This window comes from Pleuronectes platessa, chromosome 23 (assembly GCF_947347685.1).
Source record: "Pleuronectes platessa chromosome 23, fPlePla1.1, whole genome shotgun sequence".
Taxonomy (NCBI): domain Eukaryota; kingdom Metazoa; phylum Chordata; class Actinopteri; order Pleuronectiformes; family Pleuronectidae; genus Pleuronectes; species Pleuronectes platessa.
The window spans coordinates 1678251-1702047 of NC_070648.1; the positions used below are offsets into that span (position 1 = coordinate 1678251).

At 48.0% G+C, this 23797-nt stretch overlaps 1 protein-coding gene across 3 annotated transcripts; it reads right to left on the reverse strand.

The window, feature by feature from the left end:
• Positions 1 to 275: 275 nt before the first annotated feature.
• Positions 276 to 23579, reverse strand: clcn5b (chloride channel, voltage-sensitive 5b). Of its 3 annotated transcripts, XM_053416489.1 has the most exons (17): positions 23284 to 23579; positions 22706 to 22866; positions 14985 to 15151; positions 14750 to 14849; positions 14452 to 14639; positions 13984 to 14106; positions 13202 to 13408; positions 12398 to 12478; positions 11521 to 11755; positions 11233 to 11408; positions 10985 to 11125; positions 8066 to 8252; positions 6207 to 6349; positions 5536 to 5685; positions 5270 to 5375; positions 4838 to 5054; positions 276 to 863 (listed from the first exon to the last, which is right to left on the reverse strand). In XM_053416489.1, the coding sequence occupies exons 2-17, from the start codon at positions 22842 to 22844 to the stop codon at positions 773 to 775; spliced, it is 2451 nt and encodes an 816-aa protein (XP_053272464.1). In that variant the 5' UTR covers positions 22845 to 22866; positions 23284 to 23579; the 3' UTR covers positions 276 to 772. The 3 variants fall into 3 exon arrangements, with proteins under 3 accessions (XP_053272464.1, XP_053272463.1, XP_053272465.1); XM_053416488.1 differs by lacking the exon at positions 23284 to 23579 and having other exon boundaries at positions 22706 to 22990; XM_053416490.1 differs by lacking the exons at positions 22706 to 22866; positions 23284 to 23579 and adding an exon at positions 17017 to 17520.
• Positions 23580 to 23797: the final 218 nt, after the last annotated feature.

Genomic DNA, 23797 nt, shown 5'->3' on the forward strand with positions numbered 1-23797 from the left:
TGTGGAGTGTAAGTGTGTGTGTGTGTGTGTGTGTTTGTGTGCATTAGATCCTCTTCTCACACTCCTGCATCCTTCACCCTGAGGCTGCAGGGAGGAGGAGGAGGAGGAAGAGGAGGAGGAGGAGGGAGGTGACGGAGCATCCATCAGCCCGGCTCAGAGCTCTGTCCAGGCTCGCTGTGAGGGCCGGAGGGCAGGCACGGAGCTCCCCAACTCCCCTTATCTCCTCCTCCCCTTATCTCCTCCTCCCCCTCCTCCTCCACCTCCTCCTCCTCCTCCACCTCCTCCACCACCACCTCTTCCTCCTCCTCCTCCTTCAACAGGATTATCCACCTCCTTCAAAAGTCTCTCTCTTTTCTCGGTGGAAGAGAAACAAGACGGCAAACGAGCGACAGAACAGAAACGGCCAAAAGAAGCAGATGTGAAATATTCCATTGACTCGTTTCTCATGGGTTCCTGTCCCAGTTCCTTCTGGGGTCCAACTCCAAACTGGGACCAGCAGCGTCCCACTGGATGAGTCATTGTTTCTGTAGTTCTGTTTCCAGTGGGAAGCCAAAAAAAAAAACCAGCCTCCAACTAACTGATCAGAAAAATAAATCCATTGTTCGACAATCACCTTTGCAACTGGAGCTCGACTCACTGGGCTTCTTCTTTAACAGCTTCTTCTCAAAGTTGAACAGATAAAGGTTCATTTCGAGTCCCTCCCCCCCCCCCCGGTCTACAGAGGATGGATGGATGGAGGGATGAGGAGGAGGAGGACGCGGGAGGACAAGGCTCAGTTGAAGAGGATGGAGTCCGGGTCTCTGTTGGCGATCTGTGCCATGTGTTTCAGGATGTCCTTCTTGGTGATGATTCCCAGCAGCCTCCTTTACAGAACACACAGGGGGGGGGGGAGAGAGAGAGAGAGAGAGAGAGAGAGAGAGAGAAACGTTAGGCAGAAGCAGCTGGCTCACAGCGGGGGATCAGGGGGAACACGAGAAACATGGAAGAGCAACACGCCAAGGCCCAGATCACGAAACCCTTAAATTATCATCATCAACACTTCAGAGGCTAAAGTTCAACAAAAACAATAATGACAGTAAAACTTCTGTGTGTGAGAAAAGTTGATTAAAAACCAGTTCCCAGCTGATTCGGCCTCTTTTAAACTATGAAAGAACAAAAGACCCACAGACAGACTCAGTCAGTTTCCCTTCAGGAGGAGAATCACAGACGAGGTAAAGAAAGGACAGATTCTCACTCCCCCCCCTCACCAGTGTGTGAATCCTGTGAGGCACAGACAACTCAACACAAAGAGAAAAGGATGTTTTTATGATCTGTGTCATTGTTTCACAGAGCAGTGAAATGAACCGTGACTCATATCAGGGGAGGAAGAGGAGGAGGAAGAGGAGGAGCTGAGGAACCTGCAGGTTTCAACAAGAAGTGGATGAACAATATGAAGAGTTATCAGAATTACTTGTTAAAGCCCAATGAGACGAATTGTAATTTGTGAATATGGGCTATACAGATAAAATTCGATTGATTGATTGATATTCCTATATATTTAGATATTTATATATACATGTTTTCTGCTGTTTTCATATATATACAGTTTATATTTTATTGTACTATCCACTCCAGCAGCACAAGAACACTTTCCTACTGGACACTGACACAATCACATCATTGCATTCCATTCCTGTATCTGTAAATATGTTCACTGTATGTGATTTATGTGATTTATGTGATTTATGTATATATGTCCGTGATGTGTTAAGTGTACAAGCTACTGGATGATCTGAATTTCCCACGGGATTAATAAAGTATCCATCTATCTATCTATCTATCTATCTATCTATCTATCTATCTATCTACTTAGTTTTTAGTTCTGTGTTTTATCTACAATTCTGTATATGCACGACCCACATCAGCAACAACACACAACTGATCCTGAACAAGTTGTTTGCACTGTGGGCTAATGTCTGTAAGTTTGAGAAAAACGACAACTTACAAACTATGCGGCACAAACAACAAAACTCACTTTAAAAGGGCAACGAAATGAACATGGAGTTAATTAAGAACAACTTAAACACATGTAAAACCTATAGAGCTCATTTCTGTGGAGAATTCAAAACTTACATTTCCTGATTTAAACTCCCACAACAGATAACAACACACGTCAGAGAGTCGAGCTCGAACTGGAGATGAGGCGCTCTGGGAAAATACCTGTTCTCCTCCCAGTGCGTGTTGGAATGAGCAGGATCCATCTTACATGTCGGGGGGGGGGGGGGGGGAATCAGAAGCTGCTCTTCAGCCTGGAGCTCTTTCTCCTTGAGTGTGTGTCAAACTTCATCTTCACTCTGAGACGCTGAGTGATTGATGAAGCTTCACGTGAATATAAAAATACACACGGACGTATTCCTCCTCTAATCCTGGCTCTGCTCTCGTTTCTGATGTCACACATGGATCCACTCGGGGGGGGGGGGGGGGGGGGGCGTCTGAGCATCTGAGGCCAACGTGTGCGAGTCGTGCAGAAGTCGTTGTGCCTGTCAACAGCCACTCAGCAGCCATGTGTGCCCCGTCAGAGGGGCCCATGGGCAAGGCAGCGGGTGACCCTTAAACTGTTTATTTATATGATAGAGGGTTCTGGTGGAGCGAGGCCACTAAATGCCCCGAAAGAAGTAAACATGAGGGATTGGGTTTAAATTAGGGTTGCAATAATCCAAGAAGTCCACCTAAAGCCCCCCCACACACACACGATACACACACAGACACACACACAACGTTTTTGAGAGCATACTCATGATACAACTTATTAATTTCTTGACCTTTCCAACCCTAAACCCTCAACCTTGTCTAGTTCTACATTTGATAGTTATTTGTTTAAAGATTTATTCATTTTTTTTATCTATACACACACTACACAAAAAGTTGTGTGTTCAGTTTTTGAGCAGATTCTTTGCAAAGAACATTTTTGCTCTCGTTCCCTCAACTTAGCTGCTGCCAAAGTTCCTGCAGAGAAATCAACACAGTTTATTTATCTGAGTGAGAGAACGTGACGGAGAGAAACCACAAGTTGTGTCAAGTTGTGCGAGCGGCTTCGAGCCAACGATGGTAACACAACACTGTTTCTGTGCAGTCGTGAAAATATACTTCTCAAATCCCCGAGAGCTGTGTTTGAAAAATGTCAAACCGCCATATAAACAACTGTAGTGTGTGTGTGTGTGTCTGTGTGTGTGTGTGTGTGTGTGTGTGTGTGTGTGTGTGTGTGTGTGTGTGTAAAACATGGACATGTAACATAACACTGATTAAGTTTATTCTCACTGGGATTTATCTTTTCTTCTGGTTTCTCTGAATTTAATTCTCCAGATTAACATTGTTCTTTTTGTCAGTACAGTCTCATCATCATCATCACAAAGACACATATGGAGTCTGACAGACAACTGGACTGTGTGTGTGTGTGTGTGTGTCTGTGTGTGGAAGATGTTTTTAAAGATAATGATAGTTTCAGAGATGGTTCTGGTGAATAGAGGTTACACCCTGTCTTCATTAGAACCAGCAGTTCTCTTATTAGCAGCTCTATGTCTTCTCCTGTCATCTCTCAACAATTTGCAGTGTTTCTCTCAATTAAGCCGAAAAAAATATAATAATTCATCAGTAGGAACTTTGATAGATCATTTAAAATGTATTTTTTGGACGTGCCTGTTCACGTGGAGCAACACAATTCAGAACATTAGTAATTGTTGGGTTCCGATGCCAAACACGCCCAATATTCAACAAATTCAGAATGTTTGATTTCCTCTTTATAAAAGTCTCGGCCTAATAAAGGCGTCGCCCACGTTTCATTTATCTTCGGCCAAGCTAAAGCTTTGATTTGTTTTAACTGCGCCAAGGAGCTTATGGTCTCAGCAGCAGCAGCAGCATGATAGAACAACTGCAGAGAGGACTTCCATGAGATTGTGTGAAAAGGTGGTGCACAACACAAAGAACAACACAAGTGACCTTCTAGTTTAGACTGCAGGGGGCGTAATGGAGCCATTTTGTCGCTTGTATAATATCTCTGTGAATGGAGAAGTATCGTGAGATCTTTTTCAAGTTCCCAACATTTTTTCCAGAAGATGGAAGATGTCCTGAAAGAGGGGAGAACCAGTCTGTCTGGAGAAAAACCATTTCACCAGTTCTCCCACTCCCTCTCTCTCACAGACAGCAGAGCAGAGAGAGGATTTATGTTCAGGACCCTCATTCGTCTTCTGCTAAGTTTCCCAAGCAGTCACTCCATCATGCTGGGTGTGTGGGGGGGGGGGGGTGTGTGTGTGGGGGGGGGGGGGGGGGGGGGAGTGAACGAGGTGCTCGTCCTCTCGTGTTTCTCAAGTGTCACGCCGCTACGTCAACACAGATTAACCCCGCGCTGGGAAGATCCCCCCCCCCAGTCTGAACGGGTCCCAGCCCAGTTCAGATTAATGGGTTCAGTGGCAGCGCGGAGATGTTTCTGTTTCTGTTCCCCCCCCCCTCCCTCCATTATCCGTGTGTGTCCTCCTCCCTAACTCCTGAGCCTCCTCCCTTTCCTCCCCTGTAATGCATGAGCTGCCAGAGGAGTGACCCCGGGTGTCTCCTCCACATCCATCCTTCACTCCTTCACTCCTTCCTTCCTTCCTTTCTCAAGCCTCCTTCCCTGACGCTATCTCACTCTAATGTCTGCAGCAGTGGGAGTGAGAGCAGTTTACACGTCTCCCATCTTTTCTCACGTCTTTTCATCTCGTCTGTCTTTCCTCTAGTTCGTCCTTAACGATGTGTGAAAGCAAATATTATAACACAAGATGTTTTGTGTGTTATGCATGTGGTCATAGATTACGTTTCTTCTCACCCGTTATGTGTGACCAGACATTGGCGCAGCCCCAACTTCCTGAAGATGTCCACGGTGATGTCCATGGGCGTGTGGTCGGTGACCGTGAAGGGGCTGAGGTCCAGGATCCCTCGGAGGCGCAGAGGAGGGGGGCCGTCCTCCGCCTGGGGGGGGGCGTGCTCGGTGAAAACCACGTGGGAGGCGCTGACCACTCCTTCCTGCCGCTTCCGGGCGTTGTCTGAAAAGAGGAGAGGAGGAGGAGCTTGATGTTTGTGGTTCAGGGTCAGAGACGTGGGAAAAACTGGGAGGTTTCACCAATAAAAAAAAAAATTGATTCACTCTATTTTTATGGTTTCATGGTTTTATGGTTGTTCCCCAGTGGCTTCACTAACTTTTTATAAACACAGTGTGTGATCGTGCTTTTTGAATTTGACCTTTAGATGAAGTTCTGACCTATTGATATGAGCAGGTCTCTCCTCAGCACAAAGCCCACGAGCCGCTGGGACTCCTGGGACACGACCACAGGGAACCCACTGTAGTGCGTGCTCTCCACCAGCGCCTGCACACAAACACACACAGACACACACCTGTTACACACTGAATACAACACGACAAGAGAATAAAGCTGAAGCGAACTTGCAGCTCTCACTTTGCACGTTTATGAACAGTTATAGTTTATTTCTACTTCACTGAATGACCGTGTCATCATGTGCCCGTACCTCCACCTCCCCCACAGTCATGCCCTCCTGCGTGAGCATGGCCAGCGCCGGGTCCGACCTCCTGGGCCTCATCACGTCCACGGCCAGGCTGCTGTGGTCGAACTCCTCCTTGGCCTCCAGGAAGGGGTAACCGTTCAGCCGGATGTGGGCCTGCAGGGCGAAGACGAGTAAAGAGAGGTCAAACTTTTAGATCTTCATCTCTTAAAGCCGTCAATCATTATGTTTCACCCCGTTTTATACTTCTATAACGACCAGCATGCCAAGACCAGAGCCAGAGGGAGCAGCTTGATATAAAAACACACAATTAACTGAGGAAGACGTTGGTGGAAGAATCGAAGACGAGGAAAAGAGACCAGCTGTTATTTAAACGAACTTAGAAGCCTCTGAATTCAGTATCTGTTGAAGATACTTGATGAAGATCTTGGATTGTGTTGCTCTAAGTCAAACACACACATCCCAGTGCTTCCACACGAGTGTATATTCTTTTAGCTGGAGAGGAACCAGTGGGAACGGTATGTAACGTATGCTCTCCAGTGGTCGTTTGCCAAAAAATACATCAAATCAAATAAAACTTACACAAACACACACACACACACACAAAAAAAAGGGAGGAATTTTGTGTTGCTTCACTTTTTATACGTAACGTGATTTATCTCCGACAGCCGCCTCACCTCGTAGATTCCCTCCCGGCCGAAAGCATCTGCCACCCATTTGCTGGTCATGGTTGCGGCCATGAGGGGCACGATGTACTCCAGCCCGCCTGTCAGCTCGAACATGATGACCACCAGGGACACAGTCATACGAGTCACGCCACCTGCAGGGAGACAGACGAGAGACGGCTCAGAACATGACTCGGCTGGAAAGGGGGAAAGTGTGATCCGTCTGAGAGGAGTGGAAACGAGGAGACAACAGAGAAACACACGAGTGGAGATAAACATCTGTAACATCAGGATCCATGTGGCTGCGGGGGGGGGGGGGGGGCACAGGACGGGCACTGAGGTGGTGACAGGAAGTAGGTGCTGCTGCTTCCTGTTTAGATCTTCAAGTGAAAGTTTTGCGTCTCCGCTTTTCAACTTCAGTTTTAGTTTACGTCAGTGGTTTGTGGGCAGAAACCAAAGCTCCACTTTGAACTCAAGGCTCTTGATGTTCTCTCCGGTGACGACCTCCCCCTGTTCTCTTCCCCCCCCCCCGTTCCCCTCCTCCTTCTAAACAGCCACTGTAAGTGAAAGACATCAATTTCGGAGGCGATGAAAACACAGCCCCTTTTGTTCAGCGCTCTCTATGTTCAAAAAGCATAAAGTGAGGTGGTTATGTTTTGTCACAATTGTTGCCCGATGTGAGCTTGAATAAAAACACACAAGACATTCACACGTCTTTAGGAGAGAGAGGATTTAGATAACTGCTGCTGCTGAGGGAGTTCTGCTTTCTACAGTCGACAGGATGGAGTCCTATGAAAGATGATGGAGGGATAATGCAGGTGTCACTTATCAGAGTGATTTCATGATCAGTGTATGATTTACATCGTCTCTCTATTATTTGTGGTGATATCTTGGAAAAGGTTGTTTTTTTTCTAATCATATTTTCTGTTGATCTTTATGTTGACCTTCGACAGATCAGCTCCAAAAGAGAATCACCATGAGATAAACTCCTGAGTAATATTCCCACCAAGCTCGGAGCAGATCCCTCCATGTGTTGTTGGTATATTTTGTACAAACACACACACACACAGACACACACAGTTGGGGGGTAAACACAACACGCTGCCTCCAGCTATGCCAACGATCACGGTCATAAAACTTTCACGAAATGCTTATGACCAAATATAAAACTTTTACACATATAAGAACTGTTCAATAATAAATAGAAAAACAAGCCCCCCCCCGCCCGAGGGGTTTCCATCAGCCCCACAAGCCAGCTATTCAAATACTGTGTATATAAATACCACTTATACACAAAAATGCATCTTTGTGTTTGAGACGTTAGGGACACAAATGGCCTCTGGGTAATTACTGCATCGCCTTTTTGGCCTTTTTCAAAAATAACTTATAATAATCTTTTAAAAGATTTCCTCATGATAAGAACTTCTTACTCATGAGTTTTATACAAAACATGAGCGGCTCTGTCTTAGAACGAGAAAGAAGAACTCAGGTCAGAGAAGGAAATCGAGCTTTAGATCATATTTGAAATGTGTTGACACAAATCATCATCTTCTCATATCACTGACAGACCAGAGGGATTTGTAGGAGGAGGATATTTTTGCCGTGTTCGATCCACGTTTTGCTCAACTATCAAAATTAAAGTCTCCTCTCAGGGTTTGTCTGGAGAAGCTCGTGGATCCATCTGCTCGCTGGGCATCCGGAGACATTCCTAACATGTCTTCTAATCCCTGTGGCATGTTCCCAGTCCTACATACTGGGAATACCAGCACGGAGAGGCATGCTCACAACATCCTGATGCACCAGCAGCCGCCTGCTTCCTTTCAGCTGCTCCTGAGCTCCTCGCCCCCCCGACGCTCCACCAAACATCTCACCTAGACACGCAGCCGCCCCGACCATGGCGTAGAGCCCCGGTGTGATGCAGTCCGCCCCCGGCGAGCACCACCCTTTAAAGATGAGCCAGTCGTGGTTGTAGTAGGCCAGCTGCTCCATGCCGACACCCAGCAGTCGGCCGGCGATGGCTCCCACTGCCATGCTGGGAATGAAGAGACCAGAGGGAACCTGGAAGGACACAAAGAGAAGAGAGGAGAAACGTTTCTTTATGTTAGAGAAGAAATAAAGGCTCCATCAGGTGGATCCTTCCTGGACAAATCTATCCCAGGATCCAAAGGCGTTTATGACAGAAACGTTATTAATAATAACACAGTCTGACATTTAATATAACCCCCAAGATCTGAGTATTTCATCCTTTCCAAATTTAAATGAATTCCCTCAAGGCGTATCTTGAAATATCGTTTCCACAAGATCGGGACGGACCCACATCCCACAAACAAAACGCCTCCTGTCACCGACAGATGCATGGAAACAGTTTGTAATGACATGTTTAATAAATTGTCTTTCTTTTAATAGAAAACTAGATTTAAGTTTTCCAGTTCAAAGGACAGGGATCTATTTTCAGTCTTTAGTTTGGAGCTCTGACTCAACTCGTCGTGTCTGGAGGCCACTGTGCTGCAGCCTGCAGATGACCGGCAGTGAGGCGAGCTGGTCTGGAGGAAGGTCACAGGCAGACACACAAAGCAGAGACGAGTGTGTGTGGAAGTTATTAAACCCCACAGGTCCTCTGCGTCTCTGAAGATGAACTCTCGGTAACTCCCTGTGAGGACGGTGCACGGTCCGGCTGCTGAGTCGTGACCTCACGATGCAGCTACACCTCCTCCGTCAGAGCAGCATGAACGCTTCTTCTCCCACGAACCCCCGGTTGCTTCTCGTCACGCTCGAGGGCTGATTCACCAATTAGAGACGCAGACGTCCACTTTATGTCCTGATCACGTCCAGGGATGTTTGTGTACACGGCTAAATTAAAAACAACGCCTTGTGCATGTTCAGCCAAATGTGACTCAGGCTCAAAGCCTCTGTAATAAAGTGATTATCGCTTTGTCTGGAGAACAATCTGCTTTAATCGGCCTGCAAAGCCCACGCAGGGTTTGTTCCCAACAACTTGATCCTGCAGTGAGCCACATGACAGTGACTCATGTTGCTGTGAATCACTGTGTAAAATGCAAAAGAGCGGTTTCAGAGTTCCAATTACACGACATCTGGCAGAACGGGCGAGTGCAGGGGAGGAAAAGTAGGACACTGGTTTGGAGACTGGTTCCAAGACATGTTCCACGCAGCTGGTTGTGTTGGGACTCGCACACGGTGCTACACAGTGTTCACATGCCTGAAGGAAGAGTTTGAAGTGGAGTGATGACACTGGAACAGGATCCGGAGAGCAGATAACGGAGGTTGTGTGGGAGAAGAGGAGCATCGTGGGAGCAGAGGAGCATAGTGGGAGCAGAGGAGCATAGTGGGAGCAGAGGAGCATAGTGGGAGCAGAGTGGGAGCAGAGTGGGAGCAGAGTGGGAGCAGAGTGGGAGCAGAGGAGCAGAGTGGGAGCAGAGTGGGACCAGAGGAGCAGAGTGAGAGCAGAGGAGCATAGTGGGAGCAGAGGAGCATAGTGGGAGCAGAGTGGGAGCAGAGTGGGAGCAGAGTGGGAGCAGAGTGGGAGCAGAGTGGGAGCAGAGGAGCAAAGTGAGAGCAGAGGAGCATAGTGGGAGCAGAGGAGCATAGTGGGAGCAGAGTGGGAGCAGAGTGGGAGCAGAGTGGGAGCAGAGGAGCAAAGTGAGAGCAGAGGAGCATAGTGGGAGCAGAGGAGCAGAGTGGGAGCAGAGTGGGAGCAGAGAGGGAGCAGAGTGGGAGCAGAGTGGGAGCAGAGGAGCAGAGTGGGAGCAGAGGAGCAGAGTGGGAGCAGAGGAGCAGAGTGGGAGCAGAGTGGGAGCAGAGTGGGAGCAGAGGAGCAGAGTGGGAGCAGAGGAGCAAAGTGGGAGCAGAGTGGGAGCAGAGGAGCAGAGTGGGAGCAGAGGAGCCGAGTGGGAGCAGAGGAGCAAAGTGGGAGCAGAGTGGGAGCAGAGTGGGAGCAGAGTGGGAGCAGAGGAGCAGAGTGGGAGCAGAGGAGCAGAGTGGGAGCAGGGGAGCAGAGTGGGAGCAGAGTGGGAGCAGAGGAGCAGAGTGGGAGCAGAGGAGCAGAGTGAGAGCAGAGGAGCAGAGTGGGAGCAGAGGAGCAGAGTGGGAGCAGAGGAGCAGAGTGGGAGCAGAGGAGCTGAGTGGGAGCAGAGGAGCCGAGTGGGAGCAGGGGAGCAGAGTGGGAGCAGAGTGGGAGCAGAGGAGCAGAGTGGGAGCAGAGGAGCAGAGTGAGAGCAGAGGAGCAGAGTGGGAGCAGAGGAGCAGAGTGGGAGCAGAGGAGCAGAGTGGGAGCAGAGGAGCTGAGTGGGAGCAGAGGAGCCGAGTGGGAGCAGAGGAGCAGAGTGGGAGCAGAGGAGCAGAGTGGGAGCAGAGTGGGAGCAGAGGAGCAGAGGAGCAGAGTGGGAGCAGAGGAGCTGAGTGGGAGCAGAGGAGCCGAGTGGGAGCAGAGGAGCATCGTGGGAGCAGAGGGGCAGAGTGGGAGCAGAGGAGCAGAGTGGGAGCACACAAGCAACTCGTCAGGCATCAGGCCTTATCCTCAAAACCCCTTGAATGTTGTTATGTTCCAAGTTGACACCACCTCAGATATTTGTGTTCTTCCAGATTTGAGTTCGTCACATGTTATAAAGGTGAACTCAACAGATGTTTCATACGGGGGCTGTCAGGAAACGTTGAGGAGAAGACCAGGAGAAACTGATTCTGACATTTGTCTTCTCACTGGGCGTTCTGTGGAATCTGTAAAGTGTCTGGAGATCGTGAATGTCTTCATGCAGCTTCAGTGCGTCTCCACCCACCTTCATGCCGAAGGTGATGACGGTGACCACCATCTTGAATATCAAGGCCAAGGCCAGCTGCCACAGAGCGGTGAGGAGACCCTTTGCTGCAGGCCGGTCCGCCAGGCTGTTCCCTGCACCTGTTTCTGATATGTTGGTCGGCTGCAGGAGACAGACACACACACAGAGAGTCAGACAACGAGGAAACACAAAGGAACAGAGGACAGGGACAGAGGAAGACAGACGAAGAGACAAACAACTGAACTGACCTGCTGGTATCCACAGAGCTGAGAGGAGTCGAGCAGCGAGCAGTCGTTGAACAGCTCTGAGATCAGCTCGGCGCCGCTCATCCTGGTGTAACTGTTGGGGAAGGCGATCAGGGCGGTGATGGCGGTGACCACCAGCACCTCTGTGACCGGGTAGTGTCCCAGTCGAGTGGTTTTACCTGAGGAGAGAGACACGCGCTCTGATTTACAGGTGAACCAGGAGTCGGAGAGAGAGACCAAAGGATCTGACGTCAATGAAAGAAGACGTTTGAAGTCTGCACCGTGACTCACGTCTCCGGCACCAGGCGATGTTGGCCCTGATGAACAACGCCCCCCAGACGCCTCCGAAGATCCCCAGCAGGATGAAGGGGCCCAGCTCCAGCAGGTGCCAGGGGGCGTGGAACTCCACATAGAACAGCACCAGGCGGCTGTTCCCAAACGGGTTGATGGAGCGCAGAGTGAAGGCGGCGACCAGCGCGGCGAAGAAGGAACGCCACAGGGTCTTCAGGGGGAAGTAATAACTCACCTGGAGGAGGGAGGCAGAGGAGCACGGGGGGGAATACATCATGTTAGATCTCTGAGAACAGAGAAAACTTAATAAGCCGATTTAAACGTCCACGAACCATCAATCAAAACCATAAATCCTGATATTTACAGAGTGAAATCATATGAAAAAAGCTCTGAATAGTCACACAAAATATATATAACTCAGAGCTCTGGCTGCTGGCGTTCAGACTGGTCAGGATGGATGTGAGTACCGGGTCTGCAGCGGGCACGAGGGCCATAAACAATCTGGATTATCAGATCAGAACCAGACTTCTTTCATTTTTGAGTTTCCTGAAGCAGCTCTGAGAGTTCACAGGATTCCAAAGCTGCCCGGACGCGTCTGCTTCCCAATAACCAGCTAGGATTCATTTAGAGTCATGGGTCGTTAAACCAAAAAGGAAAAGCAATTAAAAAGCAATTCAGATTTGTTTTGATATCTGGTTGTGATAGAAGATCTGAAGAAGAGAATCTGATTGGATTTGATTTTTCCTGCTTCGCTGTCATGAAATAAATTTTTAGATGAGATGTGATCAGATGGTGGAGATGCAGACCAGTGATTACCAGACAAAATGGCTTAATCCCAGTAACTCAGCAGGATATTAGCTGATGACTAACTACTCACCTCCTCCAGGCTGAAGAGGACTCCTCCAATGGGAGCGCCGAACGCCACGGACACGCCCACAGCCGCCGCCGCCGATAGAACCTGCGTGAGAGAAACCAAAACATCTGAGTTAACTTCAACTGAGACATTTTGAGCAGATGAGATTCTGACAGGATTCTGACAGGAGCTCATTATTTCTCTCTGTCTGTCAAACGCAAAGAAAACATTTGATTCTCATCAGCCAAGGATTTTTGATGCCAAGCCATTGATCGCAAAAAAAGGAACCGCGACTGGTTTTTCATTTGGTCGCAGTGGGAGACGCTGTTCAGTCGTGTGGTTTCCAGCAAACACAATGAGAAGCAGCAGGTTCCCTCTATCACTGTATATTGATATTTAGTTCTTCTACTGAGTAACTCAGAGCAGATGAGTCCGATCAAACTAAGACATTTCCACTGAGCTGGTGATAAAAGCTGAATATTTTCATAATAGATTGATCCACTGAGATGGATGTTCACCCGTCTGTATGTGCGTCGGCAGGATTACACAAAAACTACCGACTGGATTTCCACTAAGCTTCGTGGAAGGATGGGAAATTGGCCAAGGTCTGGACAAAGTTTTAATAAAATTGGTTCTGGAGTTTTTGCATAATCCTGCTTAAAGCAAAACTAACGGCAACGAAAACACAACCTGTTTGCCGTTTTAGTTTTTCTTCTCCGGTCAGAATCTGCTCCAGGACTATGAGACTGAACTCCCCCGACCAGGTATAACATCCAACCCCCCCCCCCCCACACACACACACACCCCCCGACCCGCCTCGGAGCTTACCTCTCTCCGCTTGGCCTCGTTCTTCCGGTATTTGGTGAACCGGTGACACAGTATGTTGGCGCAGCAGCAGGCCACGTGCACCAGGGGGCCCTCCTTCCCCAGACTGAGCCCCGAGGAGACGGCCAGGACCAGGGTGATGGTCTTGATGATGAGGGTCCACTTCCCCAGGTAGCCGCGGATGATGAAGCCACTCAGGATGGTTTTTATCTGCCAGAGAAGGAGGGAAAGTGTTTGTGTGAGCGCGGATTAGTTTGTGTGTGTGTGTAGACAGGATCAGGATGTGTTTGCACTCATGTGTCGGTTTACACTTTGGAGGACGACAGCGTAAATATTGATGCAAGTGAAGGAAAGAAAGTGGAGTTTGTGTTCTGAATGTTTTTCTTTTAAATAAGCCGTTAATCTGGAGTGCAGGAGCCGGCTGACCAGGATCTGACCTCATGATGAGGAGACGTCAGGAGAACGGGATTCAGATTCCAGGAGAATTAAACCAGGTCTCCATTAGAAAGCAATTAGAGAGAGGGAAGTGTTTGTGTTTGCAGGACGGAGCTGTGTTTGTGTGTTTTGTCTCTCTCTATACAAGTCTCTGAAATGATTGAATTAGTTTGGATGTGCTTGAGCTCGGTTCGAGTTTCAGAAGGTAAATCTTCAGCTTTTAGTTTCCTCAGAAATAGAGGAGGAACAAAAGAGAGAATGGAGGGCGGAGGAGGAGGAGGAGGAGGAAGAGATGATGAAGCAACAACAGTTAGGTCATTCACACGATTCCATTCTGTGTAGAGCCTCACCTCAGGTATCCCGGAGCCACATGCGTAGGGAGCGAAGGCCCTGACCAGAGCGACGGCCAGGAAGGCGAAGAGCAGCGCCCAGAAGATGTACATCAGATAGTTGACGAAGTAAGCAAACCCCCCCTGCAGGCCACACAGGAAACATCAAGTTACAAATCACATTTAAAAAACCTCCACTCGTCTATTTGCATCCTCACTCAGACCTGGTGGTTATTTTGTGTCATGACAGAGAACAACCAGCAGAGGGCACCAAAGCACCATTTAAACTCTCCTGAGTGTTGTGATGATGCTGAACGAGCATGTGACTCTTCTGAGGATTTATGAATGAGAGACTGTGGATGAATATACGTGACGGTTTATAATAATAATAATAATTCAGAGGACTGAAATCTGGATCCTGTGTAATTTGGTGCATCTTGAATTTACTGTGTAACTTTGATTCTAGTTGTTTTTTTTATTCTCTCCGACCTTTGACGTCCCGGCTATGAGCTCGGCCCAGCTCTGCCACTGGGGACACTGGTCCCGCTCCTCGAACGTGGTCTCGTTGTACGTCCAGCAGCAGTGCTCGTGGTTAAACCAGAAGCCCTCGAGACACACGCCCTCCTTCAGGTCCGTCAGCCAATGGGCTGCGATGTCGATGCCGCCGGCGAGGGCGCCTGGAGAGGACAGAGGGACCGGGTCAGCACTGAAGGTTGTGAGTCTTTCCACCGTCTCTATCTGTGTGTGTCTGTGTGTGTGTGTGTGTGTCTGTGTGTGTGTGCTCTACCTGACATGAGTCCCACCAGCAGCATGAGCAGCCACCCGGAGAAGGCATCGATGACGCTGAGCAGCAGAGCCACTTTCGACTGCCGGCTCTTATTGGTGATCTGCACACACAGTGACACAGATCATCACAATTATAACAACTGACACAACTCACTATGTTACCATTTCTCAGGTGCAATGTGAATTCTTTAAAGATGTTATAATAGTTAAGATAATATGAGAAATCTTGTCCGTGCCTCTCGGTGCCGGTCCCGGTCCTTGCTCTTCTCTCGGACCCAGTCGATGGTGTTGAAGTCCTCGTAGGTTCCCACTCCGGGCAGCGGGTCTTCCAGTGGGTCCACCAGTTTACTGGGACCGTGCCCGTTCATACCAGTGGCTCTGCTGCTGCTGTACTCCTCATAATCTGCAGAGAGAGAGAGAGAGACGCACGTTTTACATGCACATCAAACACCTGCCTTGTTGAAGAGTGAAGGAGTAGAACTTTGAAAGATCTATTGGCAGATTTATATAGTTTCACTTCTGGTTTCATCAAAAACACAGAATTCTTTGCCGAGCCACGGACCCCTTTTTAATTTAACATCAGATGTCAATAAAATAACTTTTCTGGGACCAAGATCTGAGACCTGGAGTTCAGCCATCAATCAAAAATGAACAGATTTATGTCTTAATAGCATTTCACACTTTCCCCAATGGCTTCTTTGAAATGTTCTCTTGTATCCAGGCTTGAGGAGCTTTTCTCCACTGATGGATCTGTCAGCTCTTCTCTCAGATTCTACAAACTGACTCGTGCACAAGGAGACACACACACAGACACACACACAAGCCTGGAGAAGGTGCAACCAGCAGCGATCCCAGTGATGCTGACTGCTGTTACAAAGGAACAACAGAAAATGAGAACCCACCCGCCAATCAGAACCCACCGTGGACAGAAACAGGAAGTGAGGACGGACAACAGATCTGAGACGTTGGAAACAATCGTCTGAGCAGAAGACACCACGTGTTTTCATTTGATCATAGACAAACACAAAGTAGATTTTCACTCTTTCTAGTTATTTCTATAAATTAATAGAAGGCTGGAAGAGTTGAAGTTTATACTTTCATACCCTAAACAATGTATACGAGGGTAAGTAGAAGTCGTATTCCTCAGAAATGAACTACTATGGATAATTGAATACCCAGAATCCTCCCGTTAGAACCTCCACTGGACGAGCTGAGGGTTTAAGTGCCTTGCTCACAGGCTCCAGAAGTTACAAAACTCAAGTTAAGCAACACATCGGAAAGTTGTCGGTGATGAAACATGTTGAACACAAATAAAGTTTTATCAAGAAGAGGGGAAGGGAGAGTATTCGAGGAAATGTGACATGGAACCCTGATTGGGCAAGAGAGAGAGAGAGTGAGTGAGACAGAGAGAGAGAAATGTGTTTTTTACTTTTACTCATCAGAACTTTGCAGTATTTGATGTTAAAAGGTTTTTATTCCCGGAGTGGACTGAACCTTCAACCTCCCCCTGTTACCTCTTGGGATGGATTTGCCCTTTCACTTATTCATAACAGCCAAAACAAAGAAGCAAGGATTTGTCTATATCTCATTTTCAAAAGGTTTGATGTTGCAAAGACATTTAAATAAATACACTAAACTACTTCTGTGATGCAGACTGAAGAGTTAACAATATATGGAAAACTGGAACAAAAGGCAACGACAACAAAAAGATAACATGAGTGGAGGGTTGTGAGTTTGACCTCAGCTCTGAGGACACAACAGCGTCTGTGACCCCCAACATGCATGAAATGGGAAATACACTGACACAGACACACACACACAAAGAGATAAGAGTGTTTGGAATTCATCAGGAATCTGATGCTGTTGACCTCTGTGTCAAATACAGCGACTAAAACAGCTGTACACACACACACACACAGACAGACACACACAGTCTGTTTCCCTCATGCAAGCTGCAGCACAGAAACATTAACCACATGACTCACTGCCTGATGAGTCGTAAATGGCTTTAATGATTAAACTCCACTGTGTCAAAGTTACAAAACACAACAAAGCACATTCGGCTACAAAACTTTTAAACCGACATGAAATCACACACACACACACAGACACACACACAGAGGTAGCTTGGGTAGGTGCCGAGGAATCACAATGATCCTGTTCATCAAGTAGAACCTGTGTCGTGAGTGTGACAACACATGGAACCTGCTCCTTTGCCTCCTGACCCCCTTTAGAACGAACTCTCAGCTCAGAACAAACTAAACTCACTGTTCTCCACCAGCTCCTCCTCGTCCAGCTGCGTGGTCCAGAACTCCCACACCATCTCTCCCAGCTGGAGACACACTCAGTGTCCAGCGTCAGTGAGGACGCGTCAAACCAGGAATCTCCTGCCTCCTCTGAACTCCTCGAGGAAGTGGACTCCAGCTGAGCTCCCCCCCCGAGTGGCCACCAGGCTCTGATAATGACTAATGATTGGCTGAGTTGTCCTGGAAGTGAATGCTGACTTGCTGAGCTGGTGGGAACTGTCTCCAATAGGCTGAGCATGTGTGTGTGTGTGTGTGTGTGTGTGAGCTTTTCCCTGATTGGCTGTGGCGGCTTGCTGCGTAATAAATTGGGTCACATGTTTATCGTGTCTTTGACCTCTTAAGTCCGATGGGATCTCTACAGTCGTTAAGGAGAGACGGTGATAAACAGGGATCGTGACAGGGTCAGGTTCAGAGGCAGCTTGCTTTCTATTCAGCTCATACTGGGAATAAAAAACTTTTAAATATCAAATACTGCAAAGCTCTCATCACAGGTTCCAGTAGTCCACTGAGGAAACCACATTCAAATTGTGCCTGTTTGATATATGGTATAAATGGAGAAAATGGTATAAATGTAAAAGTAAATCCTGCCATGTTAAAGGTCCAGTGTGTAGGATTCAGTGACATCTAGTGGTCACGTAGCAGCATAACACCCTTCGCCCCCCCCCCCCCTATGAACATCAACTAGAACATGTGGCAGCTTCAGTTGTCATAGAAAACTCAAAAAGCCTTAGTTTGTCCAGTCTGAGCTACTGTAAAAAAAAACATGGCGGCCTCCGTAGAGAGGAGCCGCTTCTGATGTGAATATAAAGAATTTAAATAACGTTTTTTTAATAGAGAGACAGTTCTAGGGCAAAAAAACGATAACTTAAAGATCCATTTCACCTAAATCTGACACACTGGACCTTTAGAGAAAGTGTTTGTCCAGATGTGCGTCAGAATCGAACGAGTTGTTTCTTGTCACATGGTTCAGAAGTTTTTTTTCGCGTCCTGCTGACGAACAGACCGAACAAGTCGTTTGTTATCGTTGGTCGTCTCTGACGTCAACACGTGACCTCAGACGTCTCCCGCTTTCTAACATGAGCGAGATCTTACAGAGACCTCTGGTAAATGGAGACGTACATCAGCAAGTGGACCAGAGAGATGAGGTCAAACACACAGACACACAAACAGACACACAAACAGACACACAAACAGACACACAAACAGACACACAAACAGACAGGGGCTCTAACCTCCTGCTCTTTAATAACAGTCTGGAGCCTTAATTTGTGAGAGCGTCTGAAAGGAAGAAGCCTGACATGTTGGAGTAGATACAGTTAAACCACAGTCAAAGTCTCTTCCCAGTGGTGACCGCCCACACTGACAGGTCTGGACTGGGATCAAACTTCCTACACGGTGGAACCCTGGAAGCAAATGATCAGAAAGCAAATCAAAAGTGATTTTCTAACTCCGTCTTACACGAGTTAGAGATGTTACAGGACGACAGAAGGAAACTTGTGTAGCTGGAAAGTCGAGGTGAACACACAAGAAACCCCGTGGACAACTGAAACCAGCAAAACTGAAACAACCCCAGCTCGATTTCACTGAGCAAACTGATCCAGGGTCGACTCCTCGAGTAAAAATCTGTGTGTCCGTGTGTGTGTGTGTGTGTGTGTGAGTCCTGAGAGGCAGCACAGATGATAATCTTTCCTTTTCTCACACACATTCTTGATTCTTTACGGAAAACTCTAGAAAACTCGACACACACTGTTTGTCATGTGACAACGGAGCCACAATCTACACTGATCATTATCTACGGCTGAAGGATTTCCACAAACATGCGTAAAACCACACACACACACACACACACACACACAGAGACACACACACACAGTTCCCAGTGAGGGTTTGAACTTTAAACTCCTGAGCGCTGGCTGCCATGGGAGGTGGCCACCCACCCGACCCCCTGTGACACCGGCCAACCACAAACGAGCTGCTCCTGCACGACGTTAATATTCATCCTGACTTCTGCCCGGCTGCAGATTCTCCATCATATTCACTGGGTCAGAGGAAATTGAATAAAGACGTGATGTGGGTCCCTGTGGTTTGTTCTGTTAACTTCTGGTGAACGCTAGATAAACGTTTTCCACATGGTCGGAGGAAAGAAACTTTGAATGATGCAAGTGGAAAAACCACAGAGGAGGACTTCCACAGAAATCTGGCTCGGAAGCTTCAGAGGAAATCAACTGGATCGTGATTCATCGCTGGTGATGGTTCCACTGAATATCTCCACCTGGACACTAATGCTAACTTATGGGTGAGAGCACGTTAGCTGACCGTGATTATGACGCCCCGGGATGAACAGGGAGAGTTTTTACAACTATGGAGGCAAAGCCGTGACCGATTGGCAGCTGTTATGGAATTTGCAGCTTTCAAAAAAATATCCCCGGTCGACCTGCAGGTGACCCGACGTCTGCAGGAATCAGTTCTGCAGGTTATGAAATATGCCACAAGAGCAGAGAGGGGGTAAGCACCAGGGTATTTGTTTGATTTGTAACTGCTTGTTGATTATTTGAAACCCACTATTTGTAGCCTTCTGCCACTAGGGGGTCCCGCAATGAAAACAAGCTCATGTCTGGGATTCGAACTCACGTAGCGAGGGATCATGGGAAATTACATCTTACCACCCCCCCCAGTGAGGATCCTTCAAGGCTAATCGTTCACTCGTCTCTTTTCTGTTTCCCCTCTCTGCTGTTCGACCTCAGCCGACTCTGTGAGTAAAGGTTGTGATGAACAAATAACACAAACACACACACACAGACTCACACTGACTCATTCCCTGTCAATCATTACAACCTGTTCTTTGGGGCGTTGGGATAATGCAAATATTAAATTCCTGGAAGTATAAAAACAACGTGAGCAAAAGAAGAAATTCAAATTTGCCTCACAAACAATAATAACTAAGAAAGAGTTAGTTATTGATTCAATGGTCGTCAGTTTAGAGACTTCACGTTTCTCTCTGGACATATTTTCCAGTTTTTCTTTCTGATGTGTTTTGTCTCTTCTCCTCCTCACAGCTGGACGAGCTCCAGTTTCTTCTATGGACACATTCTTCCTCCTGGTTGTGATTTGCCGGATCCTCGAGGGACTCGGGCCGGTCGTTAAAGGCTTTTACAATTATCTCAAAACAGATTTTCTCAATGATACGAGAAGCCGAAAAACAAGATATGATTGTTTGTTTCAATACGCAGGCTGAGGCCCATTCTCCCTGTGTCTGCAAATGAATGAGTCAAGTGGAGTCAAGTGGAGTCAACAGTCACTTGTTCATTTGGAACCGGACATTTGCTCGAAAGGAATGAGATGATTGTTTCCATCTCCTCACTACAGGAGCACGAGTGGTTTGTTATCAGGCTTTAAAAATAGTTTATTCCAGTTCATCGGTGTATTTAGAGGGCGACTGCCTTGCTCAGGAGCACCGTCATTGCTCACGTGTGTTTAACAGAGGGATCACAGCGGGTTGGTATTAATCCCAAAACACACACACACACACACACACACACACAACTCTCCTCTGTAAACACTGGAGGCTAACGAGTCCCAGAGCAACAGGTTACACGAGGCTGAACGATTACGGCTGCGCTAAGAAAAGCTTCTGAGACGAGCGGCTTGGCAACGAGGTCGAGTGAGAGCTAACAACACACGCCTCGGGGGGGGGGGGGGGGGGGGAAGGAAGTGTGAGCTGAAATACTAAAGAGGCAGGAAATAAAAACGCAAGTTGATTTTAATCTCCTATTCATCAGTTGCTGTCTAAACCCTGTGTTTCTGCTGTCGTCTCAAATGTTTAATGATCAACACTCCAACGGAAAACTCCAGATTTTCCCCAGACACACAATTCCATCATCGGCGGGCGCGAGGCCCCGGAGCAAGGCACCACTGACGGAAACAGAAACCTTGCAACTCCAGTTTCTGCTGATTCTAGAGTTTCTCCCTGAAAAGTGAACCGCTGCCGTTTCGCTCTCCAGGTTGATTTTCTTCCACAGGCCACAAGTAGCGCTGGAAGGATTGAACACAAAGCAGCGTTTGTCTGACTCAGTGAAAACTCAACCCAGCAGCAGAGTCGAGGAGTAAATCACGTCTCCAGACCTCCTTCCTGTCGCCTCCTTCTTATCTCGGAGTCTTAACTCTGCGAGGAGGAGGAGGAGGAGGAGGTGATGCTGCTGTGAGGTCACAATGACATCAGCAGTAACCGGGCGGCTGATATCACCGGCTGACACTGCTTCTCCATCAGGGAACATGAAACATTGATGCTTGTTGCTTTATATAGTTCTGCCAAGTTTAAAAAGTCTAAATATCCCATGATGTCCCGTCTGCAGAGATAATCAGGAAGAGGAGGCGTTTGTATCTTCACAGAAACCAGAGCAGCTTGTTTCTGAGAGTCAGGATGTTTGCATCAGTGCCAAGCAACAGGAAGTGAAGACGCTGGTCCAGGTATCGTTCTGTTGAGCCGAGGGAAGGAACCCCCTCAAAATAACTTCAGAATAACTTTTTGGTTTAATATTTCCATGCTCTGGACCCTTTTCTGTTATATCCTGCGTTAAAAGTACATTTTACCATCTGCTCTGGTTCCCTATTCGGCACTTTGGGACGGTTTCAGTTCACTGAGGAAACCTGCTCCTCTTCAAACTGACCGCTCTATATGTGCAAGAGGTGAACAGGGTTTCTTTTTATCTGCACCAGTGACTCAGCACTAACTCTCTGCTGCAGAGCGGCAGGTTTCTATTCAAACAAAAGATAAAAGACAAAAGATAAAAGCCAAGAATTTAAATGTTCAAACAGGTTTTATCTGTGGAGTTCACACAGTGATAAACACGAGTGTCTCTATTTACTATGTGTCTCTGATCCAATGAGACACCTGACAAACAATAACTCATTCACACATTGAAGTCCTCGCCGGGCACTGCGGGTTGTTTTAGTGCCGAGTCATCTTTGGCACGAGGTGATGACATCATTAGTAACCAGGAAGAAACACTGGGCACAAATGTCCCCGATGAGAAGACGTCAGCGAGCTGCGACACACAAACACCCCTGAGACTATAAGTCACTCTAATATTTGTTTTTATGTTCCGAGGGGACGTTGTATGAAAACACAGGGAGACGGGGAGAGAGAGAGAGAGAGAGAGAGAGAGAGAGAGAGAGAGAGACAGCACGTAGTCACTTATTACTCGGACGTGTGACCATGACTGACTGGAAGCATGTGACCCTCACAGCCACTGATTACAAATTTATCTCGTATCTTCTCAGCGGCTGTCACGTGTCTCATTAATATTGAATTATGGAGCCATAACAAAAGCCATAGATCCAAGATATAGAACAAATATACAACCACTGCTCTGACAGCTCTTTGAAAACCACAACCACCAACCACCAACCACCAACCACTCCCCCCCCCCCAGTACAGGACTGCTTCCTCCAGCTTCTTGCACAATCTTGTCAAAGTCCTGAAACTTATGATCCTGTGGAGCTGGTGTTATTTCTGAGACCTGTAATAAAGTTGATCTAATGGTTAACGCTCCTCATTTGAACCCTGGCGCCTGGGACCTTGAGAAGTTGTGTAGAAGTTGTGTAAATGTTGTGTAGAAGTTGTGTAGAAGTTGTGTAGAAGTTGCTGTTACCTGAGCTGAGAGGAGGCTCGTCCTCGGTGCTGGAGAAGTCCAGCGTGGCTCCTGCTATGTCCACCATCTCATCGTCGTCATCGTCACTGGGGCGATGAAGGCTGTCCAGGCTCCCGGTGCTGTACCCAGGGTTCTCCATGGCTCCGGGTCCTGGTGCTCAACTAGAACATCAACAAGGAGAAGACACGACGTGTGAATGGAGGAGAGACACAGTGAACACACATGCACCTCCTCGCGGGGCTTCAGACAGGGAGATCCGGGGAGGAGGAGGAGGGGGGAGAGGCTTCGGGCTCCGGGGAGGAGAGGCACCAGCCCCGGGGAGGAGCCGCTCCTGTCGCCCGGTTCATCTGTGGCCACACCGCGACAAACACGTCTCCGGTTACCGGGTGGAGTTTGTTGACTTGTTCCAAGAACTCCACACAATAACAAACACTAGTCGTTAGCTTAGCATTAGCCGCTACTTAGTTGGGACGAGCTGTCAAACGCGACATGGAGCTCGGTCGGTCGTGGAGCCGAGTCAATGGCCGTGTTTGGTTGACAGTGAAGCGGCTGAACACGGAGGTGAAGCCGGGCATTACCTGTGGAGCGGCTCGGGGACACGGACCCGCCCGGGGATGAAGTCTTGTGACTCGGCTTGGCTCCGTCGTCTCCTCCCGGGGCAGCTCGGGTCACTGTACCCGGGGAGAAGTTATCGCTCCGCGGCGCTAGAAGCTCCGACCCGCTGCCTCATCCTCCGGCCCCGGGACCACGCCGGGGTTCGAACCTCGATGGTGTCCTGGGTGGAGACGGGTTCCGATGTCACCTCCGCTGCAGACGATCCGACATGTTCACTTGAATTCAGCCGCAGCTCCACGAAGACGCAACCGTCAAGTCAGCGGCAGGCGACGGTCAGCAGCCACTTCCGCTTCGAGACCGAGTCGCGTTAAAAGAAAGATTTCACTATTTTTTTTAAATCAATTCTCGTCTTGAATATAATCGCTGATGTTTTTGTGTTGATTTAATTAAAAAAATTCTCAATATATCTCGTATATACAGTAATAAGTGCCGTTTTAATTTGAAAGACCAAGCTACTCCATATCCGGCAAAACAGGA

What these genes read in the sequence shown, in the direction of transcription:
- clcn5b (XM_053416489.1), bottom strand. Translation starts at nt 22,844, where the DNA reads ATGGAGAACCCTGGGTACAGCACCGGGAGCCTGGACAGCCTTCATCGC. An exon ending in ACGAGGCCAAGCGGAGAGAG is followed by an intron (nt 12,479 to 13,201) that starts GTAAGCTCCGAG and finishes TCTCTCACGCAG; the next exon opens with GTTCTATCGGCGGCGGCGGC. An exon ending in CGGGGCGGCTGCGTGTCTAG is followed by an intron (nt 6,350 to 8,065) that starts GTGAGATGTTTG and finishes GTCTCCCTGCAG; the next exon opens with GTGGCGTGACTCGTATGACT.